General features: G+C 48.9%; 5 protein-coding genes across 5 annotated transcripts, besides 5 other annotated features; 3 read left to right on the top strand and 2 right to left on the bottom strand.

Annotated features, from left to right (window-relative positions):
* Window positions 1-103: 103 nt before the first annotated feature.
* Window positions 104-124: a repeat region.
* A 1,527-nt stretch (window positions 125-1,651) lies between these two features.
* On the bottom strand, window positions 1,652-2,048 carry FPSE_01331 (uncharacterized protein; the record flags this gene model as incomplete). Its single annotated transcript, XM_009254451.1, has 2 exons — window positions 1,652-1,888; window positions 1,944-2,048. The coding sequence occupies 2 exons, from the start codon at window positions 2,046-2,048 to the stop codon at window positions 1,652-1,654; spliced, it is 342 nt and encodes a 113-aa protein (XP_009252726.1).
* Window positions 2,049-3,515: 1,467 nt separating this feature from the next.
* Window positions 3,516-3,559: a repeat region.
* Window positions 3,560-5,093: 1,534 nt separating this feature from the next.
* Window positions 5,094-5,120: a microsatellite.
* A 1,264-nt stretch (window positions 5,121-6,384) lies between these two features.
* On the bottom strand, window positions 6,385-8,780 carry FPSE_01330 (uncharacterized protein; the record flags this gene model as incomplete). The annotated part of the gene is made up of 2 exons (XM_009254450.1): window positions 6,385-6,501; window positions 6,591-8,780. 2 exons carry the CDS (start codon window positions 8,778-8,780, stop codon window positions 6,385-6,387), a joined length of 2,307 nt encoding a protein of 768 aa, XP_009252725.1.
* Window positions 8,781-8,800: 20 nt separating this feature from the next.
* Window positions 8,801-8,856: a repeat region.
* A 662-nt stretch (window positions 8,857-9,518) lies between these two features.
* FPSE_01329 (uncharacterized protein) lies at window positions 9,519-12,086 on the top strand (the record flags this gene model as incomplete). Its single annotated transcript, XM_009254449.1, has 4 exons — window positions 9,519-9,656; window positions 9,761-10,370; window positions 10,425-11,857; window positions 11,907-12,086. 4 exons carry the CDS (start codon window positions 9,519-9,521, stop codon window positions 12,084-12,086), a joined length of 2,361 nt encoding a protein of 786 aa, XP_009252724.1.
* A 4,130-nt stretch (window positions 12,087-16,216) lies between these two features.
* FPSE_01328 (uncharacterized protein) lies at window positions 16,217-16,692 on the top strand (the record flags this gene model as incomplete). Its single annotated transcript, XM_009254448.1, has 2 exons — window positions 16,217-16,307; window positions 16,376-16,692. The coding sequence occupies 2 exons, from the start codon at window positions 16,217-16,219 to the stop codon at window positions 16,690-16,692; spliced, it is 408 nt and encodes a 135-aa protein (XP_009252723.1).
* Window positions 16,693-19,396: 2,704 nt separating this feature from the next.
* Window positions 19,397-20,995, top strand: FPSE_01327 (uncharacterized protein; the record flags this gene model as incomplete). Its single annotated transcript, XM_009254447.1, has 4 exons — window positions 19,397-19,463; window positions 19,525-19,545; window positions 20,147-20,501; window positions 20,560-20,995. The coding sequence occupies 4 exons, from the start codon at window positions 19,397-19,399 to the stop codon at window positions 20,993-20,995; spliced, it is 879 nt and encodes a 292-aa protein (XP_009252722.1).
* Window positions 20,194-20,240: a repeat region.
* Window positions 20,996-21,644: the final 649 nt, after the last annotated feature.

Raw genomic sequence — 21,644 nt, 5'->3', positions numbered from 1 at the left:
TGCTATCTCTAGAAACGAGTCCATGAAAGCTCGACTCATCGGTACCTATTCTTCATGTGAAGCCCGGCCAAGACCAGCCCGTGAGACACAACAGTTGAGGCCCTTTTTTTATTATTAAAAAAAAGAGGTGACTACGGGCGCTAGTGGACAAGTATCTACTAACCCAGGATCACCCCTGATCAACCGGTCGACAGCGGCTGATATCCCATTTGATGTACGTAGCTGCCGTGTAATGTTTACACCATGGATATTCCTTGAACATGGGAAGAAGCACATTCTACCTAGCAAGAACGGGAAGGAAAGGCGCCCAAAAGGTACCTGCCTGCGGACACTGTGTACTCATCCCTACCACTTCAAATCTCTTCCATCTTACTCGGCTTGCTCCACTGAAAGCAGGTACACATACCTACCTACCTACCCGACTTACTGTAGACATGCCCGTACATTCGTCCGTAGTCAATTCAGAGTCAGCTGCATGGTTGCACAGCATATCGGATCTGTGTGTGGCCTGTGCTTGTGCTCTCATCTCATCTCGTCCCATCTCTGCGCCTACGCGGTTTGTCATCCGTGGGAATGCCCTCATCCGTCCGTATCGCCCACAACCGCTGCTTCCGATCAAACTCTCTTCAGCGGCAGTAGTAGCTCGTTTCTGCAGTCTTGCCGGCTTCCCAACAAGTCATTGGCACCACCCTCACAAGATGCAGGCACGTGGAGTATGGTGGAAACTGACAACCGTTGAATCTAGTCTCTTTTAAGCAAAGCCTACTGTTGACCAGTACTACGTAGGCGCCATGGCTTTCCTGCGACCTCAGTCCAACCATCACAGGGCTACCGAAGAAACCTGGTTCAGCTGCGGTTCTTGCTTGGCCTCTTCTCTAGAAGCTGTCTGGCTGCGGCTTATGTGTTGGCGCTGAGCATCGTGTGCTCCGCTCCGTATTCATGTCAGTTTGCTACATATTCTCGAGCTCAGACCGTAGTAGCGTAGTTCCTTGTCCGGCAGGTAAGCGTTCCTATCGGTGGGGTACTTCATCTAGAAACAAACAACAGTCGACTGATAAGTATCGCAGTTGGACAAGGATTATCAGACGAGCTCTTTTTCCGAGGCACACCACATCTCACGACCCTGTCTTGTCTGCCCTATCCACATCGGTTGTCCTCTTTATCAGAAAAGAGGTCAGAAATCAGTTTTCCAGCTCCAAGATGACCAAAAAAGAAAAGAAAATAATTGGTCCTATACCCATCAAAACTCTCTCACGCCTGTATGCTATCCCAATGAAATGGACAATAAGAAGACAAAAATCCGCCCAAAAGTAAATACAAGTTCAGAATGGAGTCCCCCGTCTCCAGAAATGTTCAACGCAGCACATGGGTATCTCATCTTGCGTGGGTTTGTTTGCTCGCTGTCTTGCTCCAGCCACCAACCTCCCGCTCCATCCATTGTTCAGTGTTGCAGTCAATCAGAAATCGTACACTGCACACGCCCAATGGCGCGTTTCAGCATGGCCGGCGATCAAGGGAGGCATTTCGGTCTGTCTCTGTGTTGCCGTACTCGATAGTCCAGTCCAGTCTTTTCTCGTCGATGATTATTTTCCACCTGTCGTCGTTAAAGCTAACGCTCATATGTGCCTTGAGAGCCGCCTCGATCTGGCTATCAAAACCGGTGCTGTGCTAAGATCCCCGGTATGCCAGGCATGGCGCTTGTTACGGGAATTGACGGTGGAGGCCGGCTGGCCTTGTCTCTAAGTGTCCAGTCGTCGCCGGGTTCTGAAGGAGCTACAAGCTCCATGAGAGTGTATTGCAGAATTCCGTTCAGCACTTGTGGCACGACAATGTCTCGTGGATGCCCCCAAGTTGGTAGGGCAGATCCTTCGTTCTCGCGTCCATCGGCCTAAGACACATACATGTCAGCAAAGATCCAATCAGTGAGCAACATCTCAACTTACAAGACATGATGCGCAAGGCGCATTGTTTACCCAAACCCAGTTGGGACAGTTGTGTGTATAGAAGTACTTGCATCGGTACTTATAAAAGCCGCCAGCTCCGCTCATTGTGTAGTCGACGTTGATGATTATCAATATAGATGATATGATATCGCGTAGGAAGAGTTCGGCAAGACGAGATGTGAATCAATGGGCGGATGGGCAATGAAATGCGAAGCCGAGACCGAGGCAGAGGCAGAAGCATAGCTTCTTATATGAGCTACCATGCATGCATGCATTGAGAAAAAGTGACGTGAATGCGATTATTAGTATGGGGAGTGGACTCAACCGGGGAAAGGGTCGAACGATGTCCCTGTACTACTGTACCTACTGTTGAAGTGCGGAAGGCCAACAAAGGATCCCTAGGACATATAGCGGATCTTCATGTGGGAATGGACTGGCATGATCAGAGCCTTGTACCGTACCTACTGTTTTCAGGACGAAGCACCACTGACGTCTTTGGGGGACAGCTTAAACCTATGGCGAATGGCCCGCTGGCGTTGCAATGCCATGCAAAATGGCATTGACTGACGACCCCCGCTGAGCATAACGATGCGATGTATCTAGTGGGGACCGCAGCAGCAATGATGACAGACAGGGAGTCCCCTGTGAACTTGGCACGACAACTAGCTGCAGACCAGACGCCTACCTGTTGAAAACGACATGTAGGACTCTGCATATGGAGGAATTCGTGCATATCGTTGTGCACCGGCGACGACAAAAAGCGGCCAGTAACCAAAGATGACACATTCTTGAAGACGCCTACTGTCAAATTAAAAACACGCAGCGGGGCTCAGATGCTATCTATGGTTGTGGTTGTGTTGAGTCTCAATATGCTGCTGCTGCTACACCACAGCATCCTGAGAAGCGAAGCAATATGATGGGCCAGCTTACAGACGGCTTGTGGTTCGTCGAGACGTGGGGCCATGTGGGCTAGAGCTCTACGGTAACGGGAGTAGCGTCCGGCGGATATGGCGTGAGGTTAGACTCGACAGGGGCGTGTCGCTCTCGTCTGGGGAAACGACGTACCAATGATACCGAGCTTTTACACTTTGCACATCCCCCTCGGCGTTGACCTTGTCTGAGAAGAGACGATGCACAATGATTCCCCCGTCCGTGGTCCAGGACCAAGAAAGCCCCTAGATCCACGGGAATCGCAATCGCTGCACAATCTACCAGGGCAAGAAGCCCTTTGCAGATACAGGTCGAGGGGGGTATGCTACCAGCCACGACCCGAAGCTATCCAGGTGCGAGGCCCATATTAGTCAACGCTTGGTCTACTGTGGTCTTTCCATGTCACCATATCGTGCCATAGAGTGAGCAAGGACAAGGAAGCGAGAATCGCACTCGCAATGGCATGTTCGAGTATCAAGTAGGGTCATATCAACATATTATATTGGCCTCACATGGTAGGGAACCCTCGAAGCAGGGACTTGGTGGGGATAAGATCTTTGAGGCTGAAAAAGAAACGTTCTTAGAACATGTTGGGGTCGATGCCAATGCAGCCCAGGCAGTATCTGGGAATGGAAGGGCGGGAAAAAGCAAAAAGAACAAAAAAGCAAAAAAAAGCAAAAAAAGAATCGCTTTGCTTGTCGGGGTCCACAAGTGTGGGTGGCGCCGCAATTCCGCTTCTGGACATAAGTATCTCAACGTGGTACTCTGTACTATCAACAACATTTATTGACTGGCTATCACGGGCCATGTTTTGGGTCGACATTGACTTTGTTCCGCGATATCGTCTAGAGGCATTGAGGTCAATCTCCTGTCTTCTTTCAAAGTACTGTACTAAGCAAGGGCTTCGAAGAATCACAGACCTCGCTCTTGGTTGATAGGTTGTTATCTGGTTATCATGAGACATTTGAAAAGTATCAGACTATTTTCGACAAGACTGCTATCCTTGTCAGAGGTCTCGGGTCGCCCCGCGTTTCTCAAACGTCCAGTTTGAGCATCACCGATTCCTTCCAGCGCCTCTATTCACAGATCCGCCTTTTTATAACACAATTTGTTTTTGGCCAGGACTGTTGAAGAGTGTGTAGAGAAGCGGAATTCACCATTATATATGCTAATTACCGCGCGATATGCATGTCTGACAAGGCAACCCATCATTTAGCGCACCATCCCGACGCCTGTTTACTTTTACGCAATCTTGCCTCGTTCAATACCCGAATGTATCACGATGATGTTTAGCTAACCAGCAAGCGCCCGGATTCGCAGCGATGTTCTCTTCCGGCACTATACTTAAATTCAAGATAAGTTATCTTGGTATAATGTGGCATGCTTGGAGTCAGGGAGCTGTCGAGAGCATGTCAGGCCCTAGTAGTTATTGGTACGTTTTCAGACCCCATGGCAGTCTCCCTACCAGTCTTCAGAGTGATCATACTACACGACCACCTTGCCATGGATATGGTGTTCTAGACCAGAGTCCCTCTGATACGGTTCCGCTACACGATCCCGGGCTCTGACAGGGCTTGCTTGGGGGTTGCAAGCTTTGGGTTTCAGGCTATCACCGAAACCCGTTTGTCTTTGACGGGTACGACTGATGCGCATCACAGCGGCACTTACCTTCCCTTGTTGTTCAAAACTAACCCAGAGTTAGTCACTAACGGCTTGTATAGCCCAGAAGAGTAATAGTCTCGCCGGCAGTCAGAGGCTGAAGCCTGTGCGAGGGCAGATAAAATTTATGAGTGGAACCGACAACTCAACCCTGGGTTTCTTTTCAGTGTCTTGAGACTGTGCATCACATCAATACAGTCTACCTGCAGAGGTATGTACTTACCGTGGCTCGCTTACTTCTTGCTGAGATGTTCTAGGAAGGGGCTTGTATATATTATAAACCTATATCTCGTTGTTGGTGAGTGAATCAAGCGACGGACTAACCCACACTTCACGAACAGACATTCATTGATACAGCTGTCTCAAAGATCTTGTTTCGCTCTGACTCGTGACGGCAAGCGATCGAGATGGGGTTGATGGGGAATAGCTGGGGCGTCGCAGACCCTTGGTAATGTTTTCATTCATTGATGAGGTTTTATGTTACGACACCAATATCAGGGTGTTATTTCTTACTAGCTTCACCCAGGTGTCTGGTTTCCCGGGATGTTCCCACGTATGTACTTCGTTTCTTTTCTTTTCTCTTCTTTTTTGCTTTTTCCTTCGATCTCCCGCCCGCCTCCACACAATCTGATTGACACGAGGGGGGCCTGCCAACCCTTTTGCATTGACAAGCCCTGGTACGTACATTCTCATGCAGGATTAGCAGACATGGGTATACATACCTGGATAGCTGCTCGTACTGAGGGAGGTAGGTAAATTACGCGAGAGAAGTCTGATAAAATATCATAAAAAAAAAGAGACGAAAGAGTGAAAAAAAAACTGGAGCCGAAAATAGTTCAACCAAGGTTCAGATTGCATCTTTATTCGCGATGAGACGGATCTGCAGCCCGCACTCCCCTAGCTAGGATAGTTGTTTTAGGTTGTATACTTGCTAATCTTTCCGTTACATAGCGCGTTCTTGAGTATTTCATCTTGACGTATGTGCTATCGTGAACCAAGCTATGCTGACAACCAAAACAACTACCACTCTAGCCACGTTGAGCACTGAGAAAAGAGGCAACAATGCTTTCCAGTCTAATCCAGATGGTTCAGCAAGTCAGAAGAGGCATTGGTTGGTACTGGATTGGATAACGTTGATTAGAGCTGTGAAATTTGTCCCAGTACCTGAATTTGTTTGTCGACAATGTCTCAATTATTCAACTCTCTGACATATTGCTTATGTGCTAACATTAGACCTCTATCGACCACCAGTTTTAGTCCGTTCCAGGGTTATCTTTGTCGTCTCTTTTCTCCATCTACAGTACCACCAAGAAAAATGCGCACGAGTAAAACATTCCAAAAACGCCCACATTCTGCACCACAGTTGCTCACGCCCTCCTTGGCAATCTAACGGTGCTGCAGGACTCTAATACCGAATAGGTAAAGTAGGGAAAGCCTAGGACCAGACGAGGAGGGGCACAACGACAAGTCGAAGCAGAAAAACAAACAAACCGACCAGCCAACCATAGAACAAGTGGCTGATGCGCATAAAACGCCGTAGGTGACCAGTCAAAGTATCAGAATACAAGAGTCTAGACCGGGATCAACAAGGGAGGGTGAATTCTTGTCGAGTTGATCCACAACCCTCTTGTCCTCCACTCTTCAGGAAATATGGTTGTCTCTTTCATGAATCCCACATGGCCGAGCCGCCGAAATGGAGGGTCGCCTCCTGCGCGTACATGGGAGGATCAAGTATTGAACAAGCAACGAAGATAGATCCCATGCTTTTCCAATCCTTGCTGATACCCATTTGTTGTAAATTTATAACCGATCACGGCGGTTTCGTTACTCATGGGTTCCTACAGGGAGCGCTTCATCTACCGGCCTTCATGGCCTCCTTGCGACGCTTCTTCTCTGCAGCGCGTGCAAGAGAACGCTTGACATCGCCTTGCTCAAAGCTATCGATGTCATAGTAGGTGGGGGCAATTTCCTATATGGCTGTCAGTATGACTGTACGACACTGAAGATGCACGATTCTCATGATGGAAAAATAATCAAATTTGGGGAAACACGACTTACCAGTAGCCATTCGGGTCGGATACCTGTGCATGTACGGATGTATTGCTTTGAAGTGAGAACGAATTCGTTGTAAAGGACCCAGTCAAACTCGGTGCGAAGAACAGTTGAGGGGTGGATCAAGACAGCCTGATCATCCTTGACGGTGCGGTAGAGCTTGCCAGAGCTCTCCTTCATGGCGACCTGCATGAAGAAACCGGCAAGCAGTGCGCGTCGGATGTTGGTGTAATAGTTCTTGTCCTCAAATGGCGTTGAGACAAGCTCGAGTCCATGCGTTTCCATGATGCGCTTAAGCTGAGCGCGAACGTTGTCGGCACTGGAAAGATGTCGGAATGAGAGGAAGTGCTCGTGACACCACTGTTTGGCGCTGTTGGGGTCTGATGTGGCCTGGCCCTTGAAAGCGTGGTAGGCGTTGAGCAGGGTCAGGTGGTCTCCATCGGGGTGAGCAAACTGCGCCTTCATCTCATCTGCGCGCTTGCGGTTGTTGGCAGGGCGAGTGAAGATTTGGGGCACTGAGAGCAGGGAAGTAATGGAAAGAATCTCGTTGGAGCAGTAAAACTCAGGAGAAGAGATGAGCATGACAGCCAGAGCGGGATCCAGAGGGAACGCCGAGGCCATGCTACCGAGAGTGGTCAGCTCACCATCATCATCGAGACAGGCGAGATAGTTGAGCTCCTCAAGAGCTCGCATCATAGTCTCAGGAGCGGGAGGGTCCATAAGATCGAAGTGGACAAGATCCTCGACACCGAGCTTCTTGAGCTCCAAAACTGTGTTGGCAAGATTGGAGCGCAGAATCTCGGGGTATGTCTGCTCGATCAGTTCCTTCTTGAATGCCTTCTCTGTGTAAAGACGGAAACACTTTCCGGGCTTTGTACGACCAGCACGACCAGCTCGCTGCTGGGCCGAGGCCTTGGAGATGGGCGAAACCAAAAGGGACTCGACACGGATACGAGGGTTGTAAATCTTCTGCTTGCTGAAACCGGGGTCCACGACGTAGACGATACCGTCAATGGTCAAACTGGTCTCCGCGATGTTGGTGGAAATGATGACCTTACGGCCAGGGCGACCGCCCTTGCGAAGAGGTGCAGGAGCCTTGTCGAAGATGCGCTGCTGCTGGTGAGGAGGTAGAGTACCATAAAGAGGGTACACGGCGAGAGGACCGGCGTCAACCTCGCGCATTAACTCATCAGCCTCAAGACTGATCTTGCGACAAGCGTCTTCAATCTCATCTTCACCAGTCAAGAAGAGCAGAATATCACCCTCAGGCTCCGAAGCGTGGATTTGGAGAACAGTTCTTATGGCAGCCTCAACATAATCGCGCTCAGGCTCGGGGGTGTAGAAGATCTCGACAGGGTGGGTTCGACCAGGGACAGCGAGTAAAGGTGCGTCGTTGAAGTACTTCTGGAACTTTTGAGCGTCAAGAGTAGCAGACATGATAATAATCTTAAGGTCGGGGCGGCGCATGGAGATCTGCTTGAGCAGAGCCATAAGAATGTCGGTCGCAAGGGTACGTTCGTGAGCCTCATCGAGAATAATGCAGCTATAGCGAGACATCTCGTGGTCGTGCATGGCCTCGCGCAGAAGCATACCGTCGGTCATGTACTTGAGCATGGTCTGGGGACCTGTCATGTCCTCGAAACGAATGCTGTAACCGACTTCCTCACCCAAGGTAACGTCCATTTCGTCAGCGACACGCTGCGCGACAGACATGGCGGCGACTCGACGCGGCTGGGTACAAGCGATGAGCTTGCCAGTGAGGTGAGGTAGCTCGTCGTAAACGACATATTGGGGGATCTGAGTGGTCTTTCCGGAACCTGTCTCACCGACAAAGACGAGAATCTGCGTTGAGTGGTACTTGTCGAGAAACTCCTGCCGTTGCTTGGTCACGGGCAAATCGCGACGGCTCTGGAGAATCTGGAAGTACTTCTGCGAATGCGGTCGGCCGGTGAAGGGGTTCGACTCTGAATCCTCAGCCTTGGCGGCCTGCTTAGCGGTGGTGTGCTGTCGCTTCATGCCGGCCAGAGGAGAGTCGGGAGAAGGCTCCTGGCCATTGCCATTGCTATCACCGTTGTCATGCATGTGAGCAAGGTAAGGGTTGTACTTTTCGTCGTCGCCGCCTTCTTTCTTGGCCTTCTTTCGAGTTGACTCGTCGGCGTCGGCGCTTGATCGCTTTCCTCCCATAAAGTCAGACATTGTTTCGCTGATGACAAAGCGAGAAGGCGTAGGAGAAGAAGAAAGAGAAAAACAGTGACGAAGCTGAAGAAGAAAGGTCGTGATGTTTTTGGCGGTCGTTTTGCTAGAAAATTTTGGCGGGACTGGGAAGGCGGATGCTTATCGATAAGCGTCCTTGTCATACAGTGTATTAGATCCGCCGATCTACTGAAGTTGTAACGTTGCTGAGTGTGCTTGTAATACACACACATGCTTAACAAAACATCACTCAAACTCAGGGAAGTACTTGCTACTCTATATATGTTTGTATCTAAAGGACAATGATTCAAAAAAGTAGCAAACTGCCAATTATCCCCATCGTAAGATGCAGATACCTACACTGTCCTTAGATAGCGTACACTGTGCCCACTTTCAGGGTCCTGTCGTGAAAATCATCAGCTCTTCCTCCCAAGAGCGAGTTTGCAACAACCACAACAATCAGAAGTTGTTAATACTTTGATTGGAATATACAATTTTGCGTCTACACACATCAGCAAGGCTTGTTTGTTCCAACTGCCTACTGTATCTCGGCTTGACAACTTTCTCTTTGGCAGAGTCTAAAACCTGACGTGCCATCCCACTTCGCACAACAACTAGTAGAGCTTTGGCGGGGTGAATTTACTCCACCACCAGAAATCTCAACTTTACTGTCTCTTCTCTACTGAGGTATCTGCAAACAACCACATCCGGCATTTCTAGATAAGCCTATACATACAAACCATGGCTTCTGAAGACGCAGGGTTCGATATGTCTGATGGTTTCGGCCTTCAGCGACCCAACTTCCATATTGGATACCACAACTCGAACAGCAACGAGCCCCTCACTGATATACAGTATGGCCATCTGCTCAACCATGGTGTAAGTCGCAAATCATCCACGTCAACAGCCGCCGGGAGCCTAAGGAAACGCTCTTGTTCTTGCAATCTAAAACTACTGGGATCACCAATTGACTCTCTGGATAGCTGGCCTTTGCAACGACTCCCATCACAAACACTCACTTCCGAGACCGCGTCTTTGCGCTAGTGTCTGAGCATCTTTCTATCCTCTCCAGCAATGGCGAGAAGCCGACCACTACGGCGACTGGCTCACGGGCAGAGCCCATTCTACCCCCTCTGACTACTAAGGACACAGGCCTGTTTCCTTGCGCTGCTGTCAACACTTACACTGCAGTTATCAGCCCCTGGATCGACCTTGGCTCTTCTAACCCCATCATCTCCAGCATCTCTCGCCAAGTGCTCAACGTTGAGATTAACTACGCCAACTTCTGTGGTGTTCGTAGCATTATTATCCCTGGGCCTCGACAGGATGCTTCTATTGATGGCGGAAACCAGAGTCTCGCTCAGTACTCTCGTGCTGTCGAGGAAGCTCTTACCGTTGGCAACCGCCTCACCTTTCTGGTCCAAATGCCCATGTACCGAGAACCTGGACAAGAGTCAAAAGAAGTCAACATCTCTTCGCTTGATGTGAAGACTCCTACGAAAACTGAAGGGAAGGAGATTGACCTTTTAGCTGCGTGGGATTCATGGCACCACGTCCGCAGTGTTTGCAACTACAACACTAGACTCTTTGTCTGTAAGTTCATCTGTTTCTTCATTTATGCTTGATGGATGCTAACCTATTGAAAAGCTTTGGAGATCCCTCGCGTGATGCCCGAGAAAGCCCTGCAGGACCGTTGGTTCGCAGAACCTCTGCACTACCTCACTTTCAGCCCACCCACTTTTCAAGCCAACAAGGCTGGTTTTCCTTCGCTGTCCAAGCATCACCAGAATCTCATCTTCTCATACATGCGATTGAAGAATGTACCATGGATCCTTCTTTGCGACGTTGGTCCTGACGTCTCTCACCTCAATGGGAGCCCTCAAGCTCCGCCTACTTCCCAGGACGAGTTTCCCAGCCTCTCTGAAGCAGAGACACAGAATCAGTTGTCCAAGGGACAAGCTTCCCAAGTCAAGACCAACGACTATGTCTCTTACCTTCGATGGCTCGAAGACCAGCAGCCTCCATTCACTTACCTTGAGAGTCCTACCCTGACCAGCTTCCAGGATTGGTTGCAATCACCTCTCCAACCCCTGTCCGACAATCTTGAGTCAGCTACGTACGAAGTTTTCGAAGGAGATCCAGTCAAGTACAGTCAGTACGAGATTGCTGTGTTCGAGGCCCTCACAGAGTGGAAGGAGCTAAAGAAGCCTCTCTCCAAGGAGGGCAAGGTTGTTGTTGCGGTTGCTGGTTCGGGTCGTGGTCCATTGGTCACTCGAGCTCTCAAGGCATCTGAAGATGCTGGAGTGCCGATTGACATGTGGGCGGTTGAAAAGAACCCCAACGCATATGTCTATCTTTTGCGCCAAAACGAGCTTGTCTGGGGCGGCAAGGTCAAGGTTGTCAAGACTGATATGCGTGCTTGGAAGGGCCCTGCGGTCTCTGAAGACGAGAATGGACCTGTGTATGGCAAGGTTGATATCCTCATCTCCGAACTGCTCGGATCTTTTGGGGATAACGAGCTGTCGCCTGAGTGCCTCGATGGTATCCAGCACGTCATGTCCACCCCTCATGGTATTTCAATCCCCAGCAGCTACACCGCCCACATGAGTCCTATCTCAACACCCAAGATTCATGGCGATATTCTCTCGCGGGTGCCCGGGGATCCCCACGCCTTTGAGACCCCTTGGGTTGTCCGGCTTTTCGCTCTCGACTTCGTCGCCGAGCGAGTGCCCAACAAGCCCCGATTCCAAGAGGCTTGGGAGTTCTCGCATCCTATTCCTGAATCATCGCTCGCTGCTCTCGAAGCGAAGCGATCAGGTGGTGTCGTCGGAGGCGGCGGTGGTAGCATGGCCGGTGCTGCTGGCGCCAACGATCACAACTCGCGGTATTGCCACCTCACGTTCGTCTGCCGAACCAGGGGCGTCACCCATGGTTTGGCCGGGTACTTTGAGTCAACGTTGTATGAGTCTCAAATTCCCGACAACAAGGGCGCAAAGATTGAGATTAGCACACACCCCGAACGTATTGATGACAAGAGCAAGGATATGATATCTTGGTTCCCTATCTTCTTCCCCCTCAAGGTAAGTTTTTGTTGCCATTATCGAGTGGCATGCACTGACAGCTTCGTAGAAACCCCTTTACTTCCCAGCTGATACCGAGCTCGAGATCAGCATGTGGCGCCAAACAGACGATACCAAGGTGTGGTATGAATGGCTCGTAGAGGCTTACACATGGGTTGGGGCATCTACGCGCGTCAAGGTTGCTTCATCAGATTTGTGCAGCAGTCGCCAGGTCGCGTGTCTGATGTAGATGTTGGACCCGACCCCGAGATGACCAGGATAAACGATGTGACGAAAAATAAAAGTTTGGGTTGGGGAATTAAAAATTATGCCTATGTTTCTGTGGACTTGCAATGATTCGAAGACGAGTTTGGAACAGCCTTAACTGTATACTTGCGGCAACACGCAAAGAATTTGCTGTATTGCCAATGCCCAGGATTGGACACGACAATCCTACTTTCTGTAGTAAACACACTTATGACTTACCCATAGACTTAGTAGACCAGAATTGCTTGCAATGAAACTCTTCGCTATGCAGTTGTTGAGAAAACCTTGGCGCCTCGACTCCCAAAGCAGTTCTATGTGTCTCAATGGGACTTCAGTCACCATGAAGCACATCTCAAATCGATTGTGATATATTGCCTGTTTTCATAGCCCAACCTAGTTCTGATGTCGGTCTTTTCATCTGTGCAGCGAAACTAAACCTTCCGAACCGCATTCTTACAACAGAAAAGTTTTAAGAAAAAGGTTAAGAATTGTCACACGTTCCACGATATAGCGTTTCACGTGGCATTTTGGAGGAGACCGCATGTTATGACAACGGCTACATTGCATGTTGGGATCCGTGGAGCTTGCCGCCACCATCTTCACGCTCGGCGGAGGTCACCAAAGGAGTTCACATGTCCAGAAAACGTAGTCATATGACAAGAGAGACGAAGAGAAGTCAATTGACTACGAGTTACAGAAAGAGGAGAAAGGAACGCGTGGTAATATGTTGTTCAAAAAACAGTACTTCACCGGCCGTGGGCGATTGGGCAAGGGTTTACTACGGAACAGCTTACGGATTGGCCGATACTGGCCGGTTTCCCCAGATGGGGTATGCGGGTTTGAGTTGGAGGGTTCTGATTGGCCAAGTATGCTATCTTATCTATCTGGAGAAATAGAACAGCACCACACAGGTAATTCTGCAAATTTGCCATATTTTGAGGATGAAGTTGTTCTGGAATGTAGAGAAGACACATCAGGGACAGCCGGAACCATGACGAAATCACGTTTTCTCAACGGTCAAGATATACCGAGTACTCTAAAGCAAACGTAAAACAAACTTTAAAAGTTGTCAACATATTCCTGGTCGTGAATATCGACAAGTTGTTGAATAGAAAAGTAGAGACGATGGCATCTCCCATACAAAACCAAAGGATGAAAAGTAGAGATTCGACCTCAGCTTTCGCAAAATCGCAGAGGAGCTCCTCCCTCAGGTTTCACGTGCAAGCGGGATTACCCCAAGAGGTTAAGAAAGTGGACGGAGCGGGAGCGATGTGAGACGCAAAATAAGCTAATTCACCAAGACCAATCGCAGCATTGGGAGCGGCACCATGGCACAGCACAGACTTCAAGGATTTCCACCGATGCCGGCTCCCGGTGTAAGTAAGCCACGCCTTTACGGACACTCGACTCGAGGAAAAGAAGGTTGATTCGGAACACGAAACAAAGTGGGAAAGATTGGGCTGTCGTGGAGGTCGGGCCTTTTGGAAATATTACACGAGGCTTCTCATTCATTTCGGAGCTTTGAAAGACTTGCTTGGTAAGATAACATTGAAATGCACCGAGTAAACATCGGAACGGCATACCATCTCACTCAATCTGTCGCTCTACACAGTATACAGGAAATCAGATCCAATACATGACATCGAACCTCAAAGGGAAACATATGCCTACTACCTCGAACTCGCCTACCAATTTGACTACTAGGTACCTATAATTCAGTCAACCTCTCTCTGCCTAGAATGGTAGGTAAGCAAAAAGAAGAGATGAGATTCAGATGCTGGGGTGGGATCGGTACGTACCTCGTCTATCCATAAACCAGGTGTAATCACAATCTGTCATAGCCAGTTCTCGACACGGGATTGGTCAGAACAGCATCTTGATTCAGAGATATCAACTTTTTACTTTCAACAACAAGAACACTAAGACCAGCATTTCCGTTTCGTAAGGGATTGAGGAGATCAATGCCCCGTCTTACGATTTGTGTATCGCTTTAATAAAGCGACGAGTCCATGGTTTGTCCGCATATCATGATCCATCGGACTATTTTCGAAAGGTCACTGCCGTCCGTCCTTACAACATAGTAATCTAGCCCCTCGGAACATTATCAATTGACTGGATGTAATTCACTCCAGCATTCGCTGTTCGGCGTTTCCTCTGGTCCCTCCTCGGACTGTTTGGGGCTTCAACTGCGACGCTGGTCTTTTTGCGCTTGTATGTCGGCGTCTTTAGGCTGGACATTAGCCTGTCTCGACCATGTGCTTGGCTTGTCCATCAGCCTAGATCCGCTCCTCTCCTCTCCGCTCCGCATACAGCGGCAGCTAAAGCAAACCAGATGCACAACGTTGGTTTCGGACAGGGGCCTCGCTTCAATTACGTAGGTAGGGTCCAGCAATGACATTGACATGGTCATTGCTTCAGCACTTCTGAGGCCTTTGTTTTCCTAGGAGATCGCGTCAACGACCAGGCTCGGGTGGCACGGGCACGGCACGGAGCACCACTGTGCAGATTGTTAAGACCAGCAATCCATGTATCGCAGATGGCAAAGTTGATGGATGCAGTGTAGTATTGCGCCTTCTTGCCTCGTCTTTGAGAAAAAGATCATCCCTAGTAGACGCGCGCCCATCTGTCCGTTGTTTGAAGCATTACTCTATTAGTCTACCCACCTCCTCCACCAACCAGAAATCTCTAGTTCTCCCCGGACGTCGGCCCCCCGGACAAATGTGTTCGCCCAAAAGGGAAATATCGAACCCCCCGCGCGTTAAACGAGGCTCGCCTCTGCTCTGTTGTCTCTCTCGATGTCAATCCCGGAGAAACGGCGAGGAGGGGTGGCTTGATGATGGCAAGACTAGGGCAGGAGGGGGAAACTTCTCCAACCAAGCGCCATGAGCTTGGAGCCGGCAAATGGTTGACGATCGCAATGTGTGTCCATCGAACGCAAGGTGGCCATCCAAGAGGGTTTTTGGGGTAGCAGTGGCAGTGAATAGCATCAAGTTTGCAGACAGCTACCCCAACTCTCGGTTCGGTTGAGGATGCCGGCGAATATTGTATAGTTCTGGGGTACTGTGAATCGGTTCGGGAAATCTGGCGTACTTCTTCATTTCTAATATGAATCATCTGTGACTTTGGAAGACGGATGCTTAACCCCGTTCAAGACCAGGAACCACGCCATTTCGCTCAACTCCGGTGGTTAACCCCATACTCAAGTGCCGTGCAGTTAATAACGGTATTTCCACCGACGGTGCCAAAGTCCGGCTCGACTCATGCAGAATTGTTTGTAATAAAGGAGGGTGGATGATCCCAAGCGACCCCAGTCGCCAGACGTGGAAGATCGGAAGTCTCTTACAGCGTTTGTTGTTTGGGCGTTGCAGAGTGCAACCTTGTCCCTCCTGTCCTGGTTGTCTGTCACAAGTAAATCTCATCTCGAATGCGAGAGAGCGGAGATATTGGCCCTAGGCTGCCTGGACCTGGAGGCTGCAGCAATGTCATGGGTATGGTGTTCAGACCAGACGTTGGCACAACCCATGTAATGCAGAGTGCAGACACATCCCACGTTAACGGGATTCGCGTAGGCATGCTGTAGGCTGTGCCACTGAGACTCATCCCACGCTCATAACTTTGCTTTTGCTTTTGGGCACTGACTTTTCCCACATCAAGGCCGCAGTAGCCATGGCAAGGGTGGGTAACGTGTTGTAGGCCTGTCCAGTGGGCATCCGTTGCCAATTGTGGCCTGTTTTGACGAGTCGAGGTTTTTTTCTGTTCGGTGGATTCCAACTTTTTAGCTCGTGCCCAGGCCAGTTCGCGCCATCCGAACGGGACGGAGCTAGGGACCTTCCCTGTAAGTGTGCTGAGGTCGTGCTGGGTTTGGGTTGCGCTTGCGCTTCGGCGCGGTACAAATGGACCTAACCTTGGCCTGAGCTGGACTACCACCACAAAAATTCCTCAGATACATAACCTCGTCTTCTCCCACCTTGATATTCTGCTCTTACCCTTCCTTCTTCTTAACCAACTCAATTGCTTTTCTTGACTTTCAACTTCTCGTCTCTAGCAAGCAGACTCGATTCACCCACAAGCAATCCGACCAATACCTTTAAACACACACACACAACTATCACCATGTTCTCTGCTACTCGTGCCCTCCGACAGGCTGCTGTCCACACTGAGCGAACCCCTCTCATCAAGTTCCTCGGGCCCCGAACCATTCCTTGTATGTCCTATCTAGAAACGAAGCCTACTCCCCTCGTTACGTGCTCTAGCTAACAGCGTATTCTCCAGCCAACCTCGACCACACCCCCAGGCCTCACCCCGCCTCTGGCGCCGAGAAGCTCCCCGAGTCTTGGTCCGGCTACGGAAACGGCGATGCCGCCGCTTCCCACAAGAACTTCAGCTCCTACCGCGACCACGTCCAGCAGCACGGTCCTCTCCAGAAGTCTGGCTTCGGTGGCACCAGCGCTGCCTCCCTGGGCTCCGTCAACGCTCCCAAGGGTGTTGCCTTTGACCTTTCTGAGCTCCCTGCTCGCTTCCACCGTGCTCGCCTCAACGCTGCCGAGATCGAGGCTATCGAGTCTGGCGGCGCTGCTCTCTTCGGTTAAATCTGTCTCCCGCCACAGGCGAGGAGTCATAGGTGGAGCGGAGGGATGAATCAGATGGGATGATCGAATACCTACAACGACACGCAGATTATGGCGAGAACCAGGATGATACCGCCTGGGGCATACATCCTGCGCGGCGTAGTATACGAGGACGCCAAGTGGTCGTGCACAGTGACAAACTATTCACGGTGCATTTCGGGATGGGCACGCAAGCCTATCTCATCGACATACAGTGCAGACAAGGACAGAGTCTCCGAACTGCAACTGCAACTCGTCTAGAATACCACTTAGGGCACTACGATACTATGTCGCCAGGAGCGTCATATGAAACGAGGGGTTGGTCTAAGCACCAAGAAGAGGAGGAGAATTGGGGAAAAGCAAATAAGTCGGGTTTCCAAAGAATACCCCCCGGCTGCGGAGAACATTGCGACCTCCGTGCTTGACCCATATACTGGCGTCAACGCCATTTCTTTCTGTGTAGTTGGATACTACCTGCGAAGCTTTAACAGCGAGCAAGGAGCACCGTGGCGTTGAACAAAGGAGTTGCTTTTGGTAGAAATATTGGTACCAGAAAAAAAAGTTTATACAACTACATTACAAGACTTACTCGAACTGTGACGTGACTTTACCGTGATAATACATAAGCCCAATGGAGAGGAGAGTATCGTGACAAGCAGCCGGCTTGACACGACTGAAGACTTGGCGTTCATAATGAACACGTCTTTTCATGAAGCAGACCACCAGGGACGTTCTATTGCCATTTCGGCTCATGGCCGGCCCCAGTTCTGGTCTACTATCCCTACCGGCATTGACCTTTTGAAATCACTCGCACCCACTGATTTTCCACCATCCAAAGATTAGGTTTAGCTAGAATAGTCACCAATATTAATAAGGAGGCTCTTTTTTCCTTCTCTTTCTGGGGAAATACATGCACGATCTAACTAGTCCACACTATGCAAGTTCATATATAAATTCAAGTTCCCGGTTCCGGCTCCGGTCACCGGAAGACGACGGACGGACTCCAAATGAGGCTAGGAAGAAAAGTTACATAATTATTTCCATATGTCATTCCGTGTGCAATTAATGGATGGCGATCTTGTACCCATTGTTTTTTCCCCTTTCTTTGTTCTGCTTGTAAGGCTTGGCCGGGTGTTGCCGATGTGATATAAATGCTTTGTTGAAGAGCCGGCCGGGCTTTTCCGAGGGCGTAATGAGAGCACTGGCACGCATTTGGCCGACATGGTTGACATCAACTCAATACTGGCGTCCTGCCTCTATAGTCGCCAGGGCGAACGAACTTGATTTCCCCGTGATTGTGTGCGAATATCGCCTCTTACTCACTCTACTAACATGCTGCTGTCTGGCTAGACAAAAGTCCATGTGCAAGGGTCAGTTTCATTAGAGATGACGTAGGTACGATTCACCATGATCCAGATCAATGCTTTCCAACACTGTTACGAGTTAGGTAGTTTGAAGGCTATAATACCTAGGATGGAACTATTGCGCACCCAGAAATGGAATGCTTGTTTCGGTAGTTTCTGGGTATCGTCTGACAGTAGGAGTAAAACAGAACAGCTCATACTTGCACCATGACCTGTAAAACTTCATGCATAAATGGCAGATGATAAATAGGTAGCCTATCCCTGAACTTGCCATGTACACCCTCATAACTCCCGTGAGTCAATCGTGTCCTTGGCCAGACTGCGACATGTATTCGCCGAGTAGACTGATTGGGGGATATCAATGCCTGTGACATGTGAAGTAACCGGAAGTTGGCCGACTCTTAACCTCAAGCATGGCTCGGTCTGAAGAAGTGCTAGTTTCATGTGATGGTGAAGCAGCGACTGCAATAAGAATATCATTTGATCTCTGCCCGGAAGGAAACATTCTCAAGTAGTGCGGCTTGTCCATTCACACGAATTGTAGCTCTACGAATGGTGGTTTCAATAAGCACAAGCTATATATCATAGCTACTGTTACTAATGAGCAACTTAGTGGAACCGACCTCTACTAAGGTGATATACTTTGAGGATGAGGAGTATTTCCTCTAAGAATAGGAAGTTATCTAGAGAGCGGTTCGGTAGGTTTGAAATCAGGTATTTATAGCTTGTAAAATGTGTAAGGGTTACCCCTTCTTTGCATGGCCCAGGTTCAATTAGGTCGATATGTGTAGGGATAACTTGATGGCAGCCGAAAAGTCTCTCTACTATCATAATTGCACTTTGTGGAAGAGTCGATCAAATCGCGGCATCTCAAAATTTTAAATGCACAAACTTTTATGTCTTTTGCTTATTCGTAGTTGAGGGTCCTTGCTAGAGGAGGAGTATTCAGACCTCTAAGGCAAACGATACTGGATTCCAGATGAGAAATAATATGACCGATTTCTAGGATTCTATGTTTCTTGTCTTCCAAGTACGGTTCTGTCGGGTACTGCCATGTTTGTTTTGGAAGCATTGAGATGAGGGGAGGATATCGTGATCTCGGATCGAACGAGTTAGAACTCCAGCGATTCCAGGGACATGTGAAAGAAGAAAGAAGAGGAAGATGGGAAATCTGTCTATTGGGATCTTGATAAACGAATAATTGAACTTCTAAATAGATCAAAATGTTAAGGGGGCGGTGGCACAACACTGTGAAGTCTTAGACTGAAGGCATGTTATCAGTATGTTTTTCAACAAGGACAAGTTCTGTAGAGGCCAGCGCGATGTACCGCGGTAAGAACTGTGAGAATCTAGATCCAAATGTTGTAGCCCTGCTTACTTCAACTGGGTGTAAGCTCAGCAAAGGCATGCGAGTGAATAGTGTAACTGGCTTAGTACCTATGATAACTAGGTGCCTACAAGAGCGCCATAGGTAAGGAAAGCAGGCTTATAACAGGGACCAGAGGAAAACATACAATATTAAGAGAGCATATCTTCGTGGGTGGAAGGAGTTATTGTTCTGAAACCCGCGTTGGAAGGGATGTTATAATATTTTATGCTGTTAGCAGTTGTGCAACAAGCTTCATTCGCCTGATTCAATATAACAGGTAGGTAGTCACGAATAACTTTAGACTGTGATTCCTATTGATGTCTATCTACCTCTTGCCTCCTTCACTTTGGGAATGAGGCAGCTGTTGCCTTGAGTCTGGTGGATGCCCGGCAACTGCTCAGCAGTCTTCTTTCCTTCCTGCGTTGCGGGTGACCATTTTGCACACAGTCGCTTCCCTTAATTTCTCATCTTAGGTACGAAGTTCTTTCCTCATGGACAAAGTCGACATCGGCCTCAAGACCAGGGGACCAAGATCATCTTCTTCTCAAGAGCCTTCACGGTCGATAAGGCCTTTCTCAGGAGCAGAACGCACGGCTGCCGATCACACAAAGCAAAGGTATCCAGTATCGCTTTCAACCTCTTGAATCTTCCCACCTTTCTATCTATTGATTTCTCTTCTTTGGGTAACTTCTAACCTCCATAGACTGTGATACGATGTGTTGGGAATGTGCTCAGAGAGGTTCTTCGTTGTCGCTGTCGCTATCGCTATCTCCGTCATCGTCACCGTCACCAACACCTTCGCCTCAGTCGGGCTCGCCATTTTTTACTAAGCTCAGCCGCGAAATCAGACAACAAATATATCATGAGCTATTCGGTTTCCTCAGGATTCATGTCCGTTACCATAATCGGAATGACCAGAGTTCACACAAAATTAGCTGGTCCTATGTTCTCTATCAAGAGCACAGACCTGAACCGGACAGCTTTTCCGGCAACGAAAACATCTACGCCCATGTACCAGAATCGTTGGAGTCTGGCCTACTATATACCTGCCAACAGGCGTAAGTTTAAGTATCGAAGCTCGTGCCGAATAATGATCATGCTAATAGCGATACGTAGATACTCTGAAGGGCGTGTTGTTCTCTATGGTTCAGCCACATTCTTTTCTCGCTCGCCAATCGACTGCATTCACTTCACAAAAGACGTTCCGCGTCGGTCATGGCCTCAGAATCTTGACTTCGACTGTACTTTCAGACCTGAACTAGAGCCTTCAGTTCCCCTTATTGATCTGCTTTACTGGGTTGTGGACGACTTCCGCGCAGCCAAAGTAAAGATCTGGTTAGCAGATACTTACTACAGAACTGACAGAGTGGGTGATAAAACCCAGCAGAAGACCATTGAGGCGTTGAAACATTTTCTGTCATACTCGAAAAGCGATACAACTTTTATATTACCATCATGCTTCGAGCCGGCAGTCAAGAACCTGAAAAATGGAAGCTCCGGCAAAGTCACATTCAAGTTTCTGGAAGATAATACCAGCGAGGAGAGACTTTGAGCTCGCTAGAATGGTACACCTTGATAATGGCCATAGGTACAGTGATCAAGGCGGTTACGAGGGATACGGCAGCGACGATGAAATCAGCTATCAGAGTGGCGGTCATCAAGGTGATAATAAATGCAATTGATCTTCCTGTCACCACCGTTTCAACTACGACACCATGGACAGTGTTCAATGAATACAACATTCCATTTGGAATCGCATATATTTTGACAGCGAACTACGCCTCAACTGAGTTTTTGTCATTTGACATGTCAAAGGGCAGAGCAAGCACCAGCATTCTATTAGTAGAAAACTATGCTATTGACGCATTTCAACTTATACTAAAGCAGTAAGATCGACAGGAGGGCTAACCGTGCTATCTTGGAGTTGATATATGGGCAGAAAGGGTGGAATGCTTGCGGAGGTTGCGAGAACATGTAGATAACACGGAGAGCGACGTCCATTTACAGAAAAAACAGCTTAACCTTTTTTATTATCATTTCCATAATCATCTGCAACGCGCACACACAGGCATGATGGGAATTGATGTCAAGTGGGTTGACAAAGTGATCGAGCTGCATACTTGAGTTTGACTGACAACGGTCAGCTATCTAATGGGAAACTATTCCTAGGAGCGGGCATAATGTGATAAACGTGGGGTGAG

Source organism: Fusarium pseudograminearum, chromosome 3 (assembly GCF_000303195.2).
Source record: "Fusarium pseudograminearum CS3096 chromosome 3, whole genome shotgun sequence".
NCBI classification, from domain to species: domain Eukaryota; kingdom Fungi; phylum Ascomycota; class Sordariomycetes; order Hypocreales; family Nectriaceae; genus Fusarium; species Fusarium pseudograminearum.
This window is presented reverse-complemented; position numbering and strand designations above follow the sequence as displayed.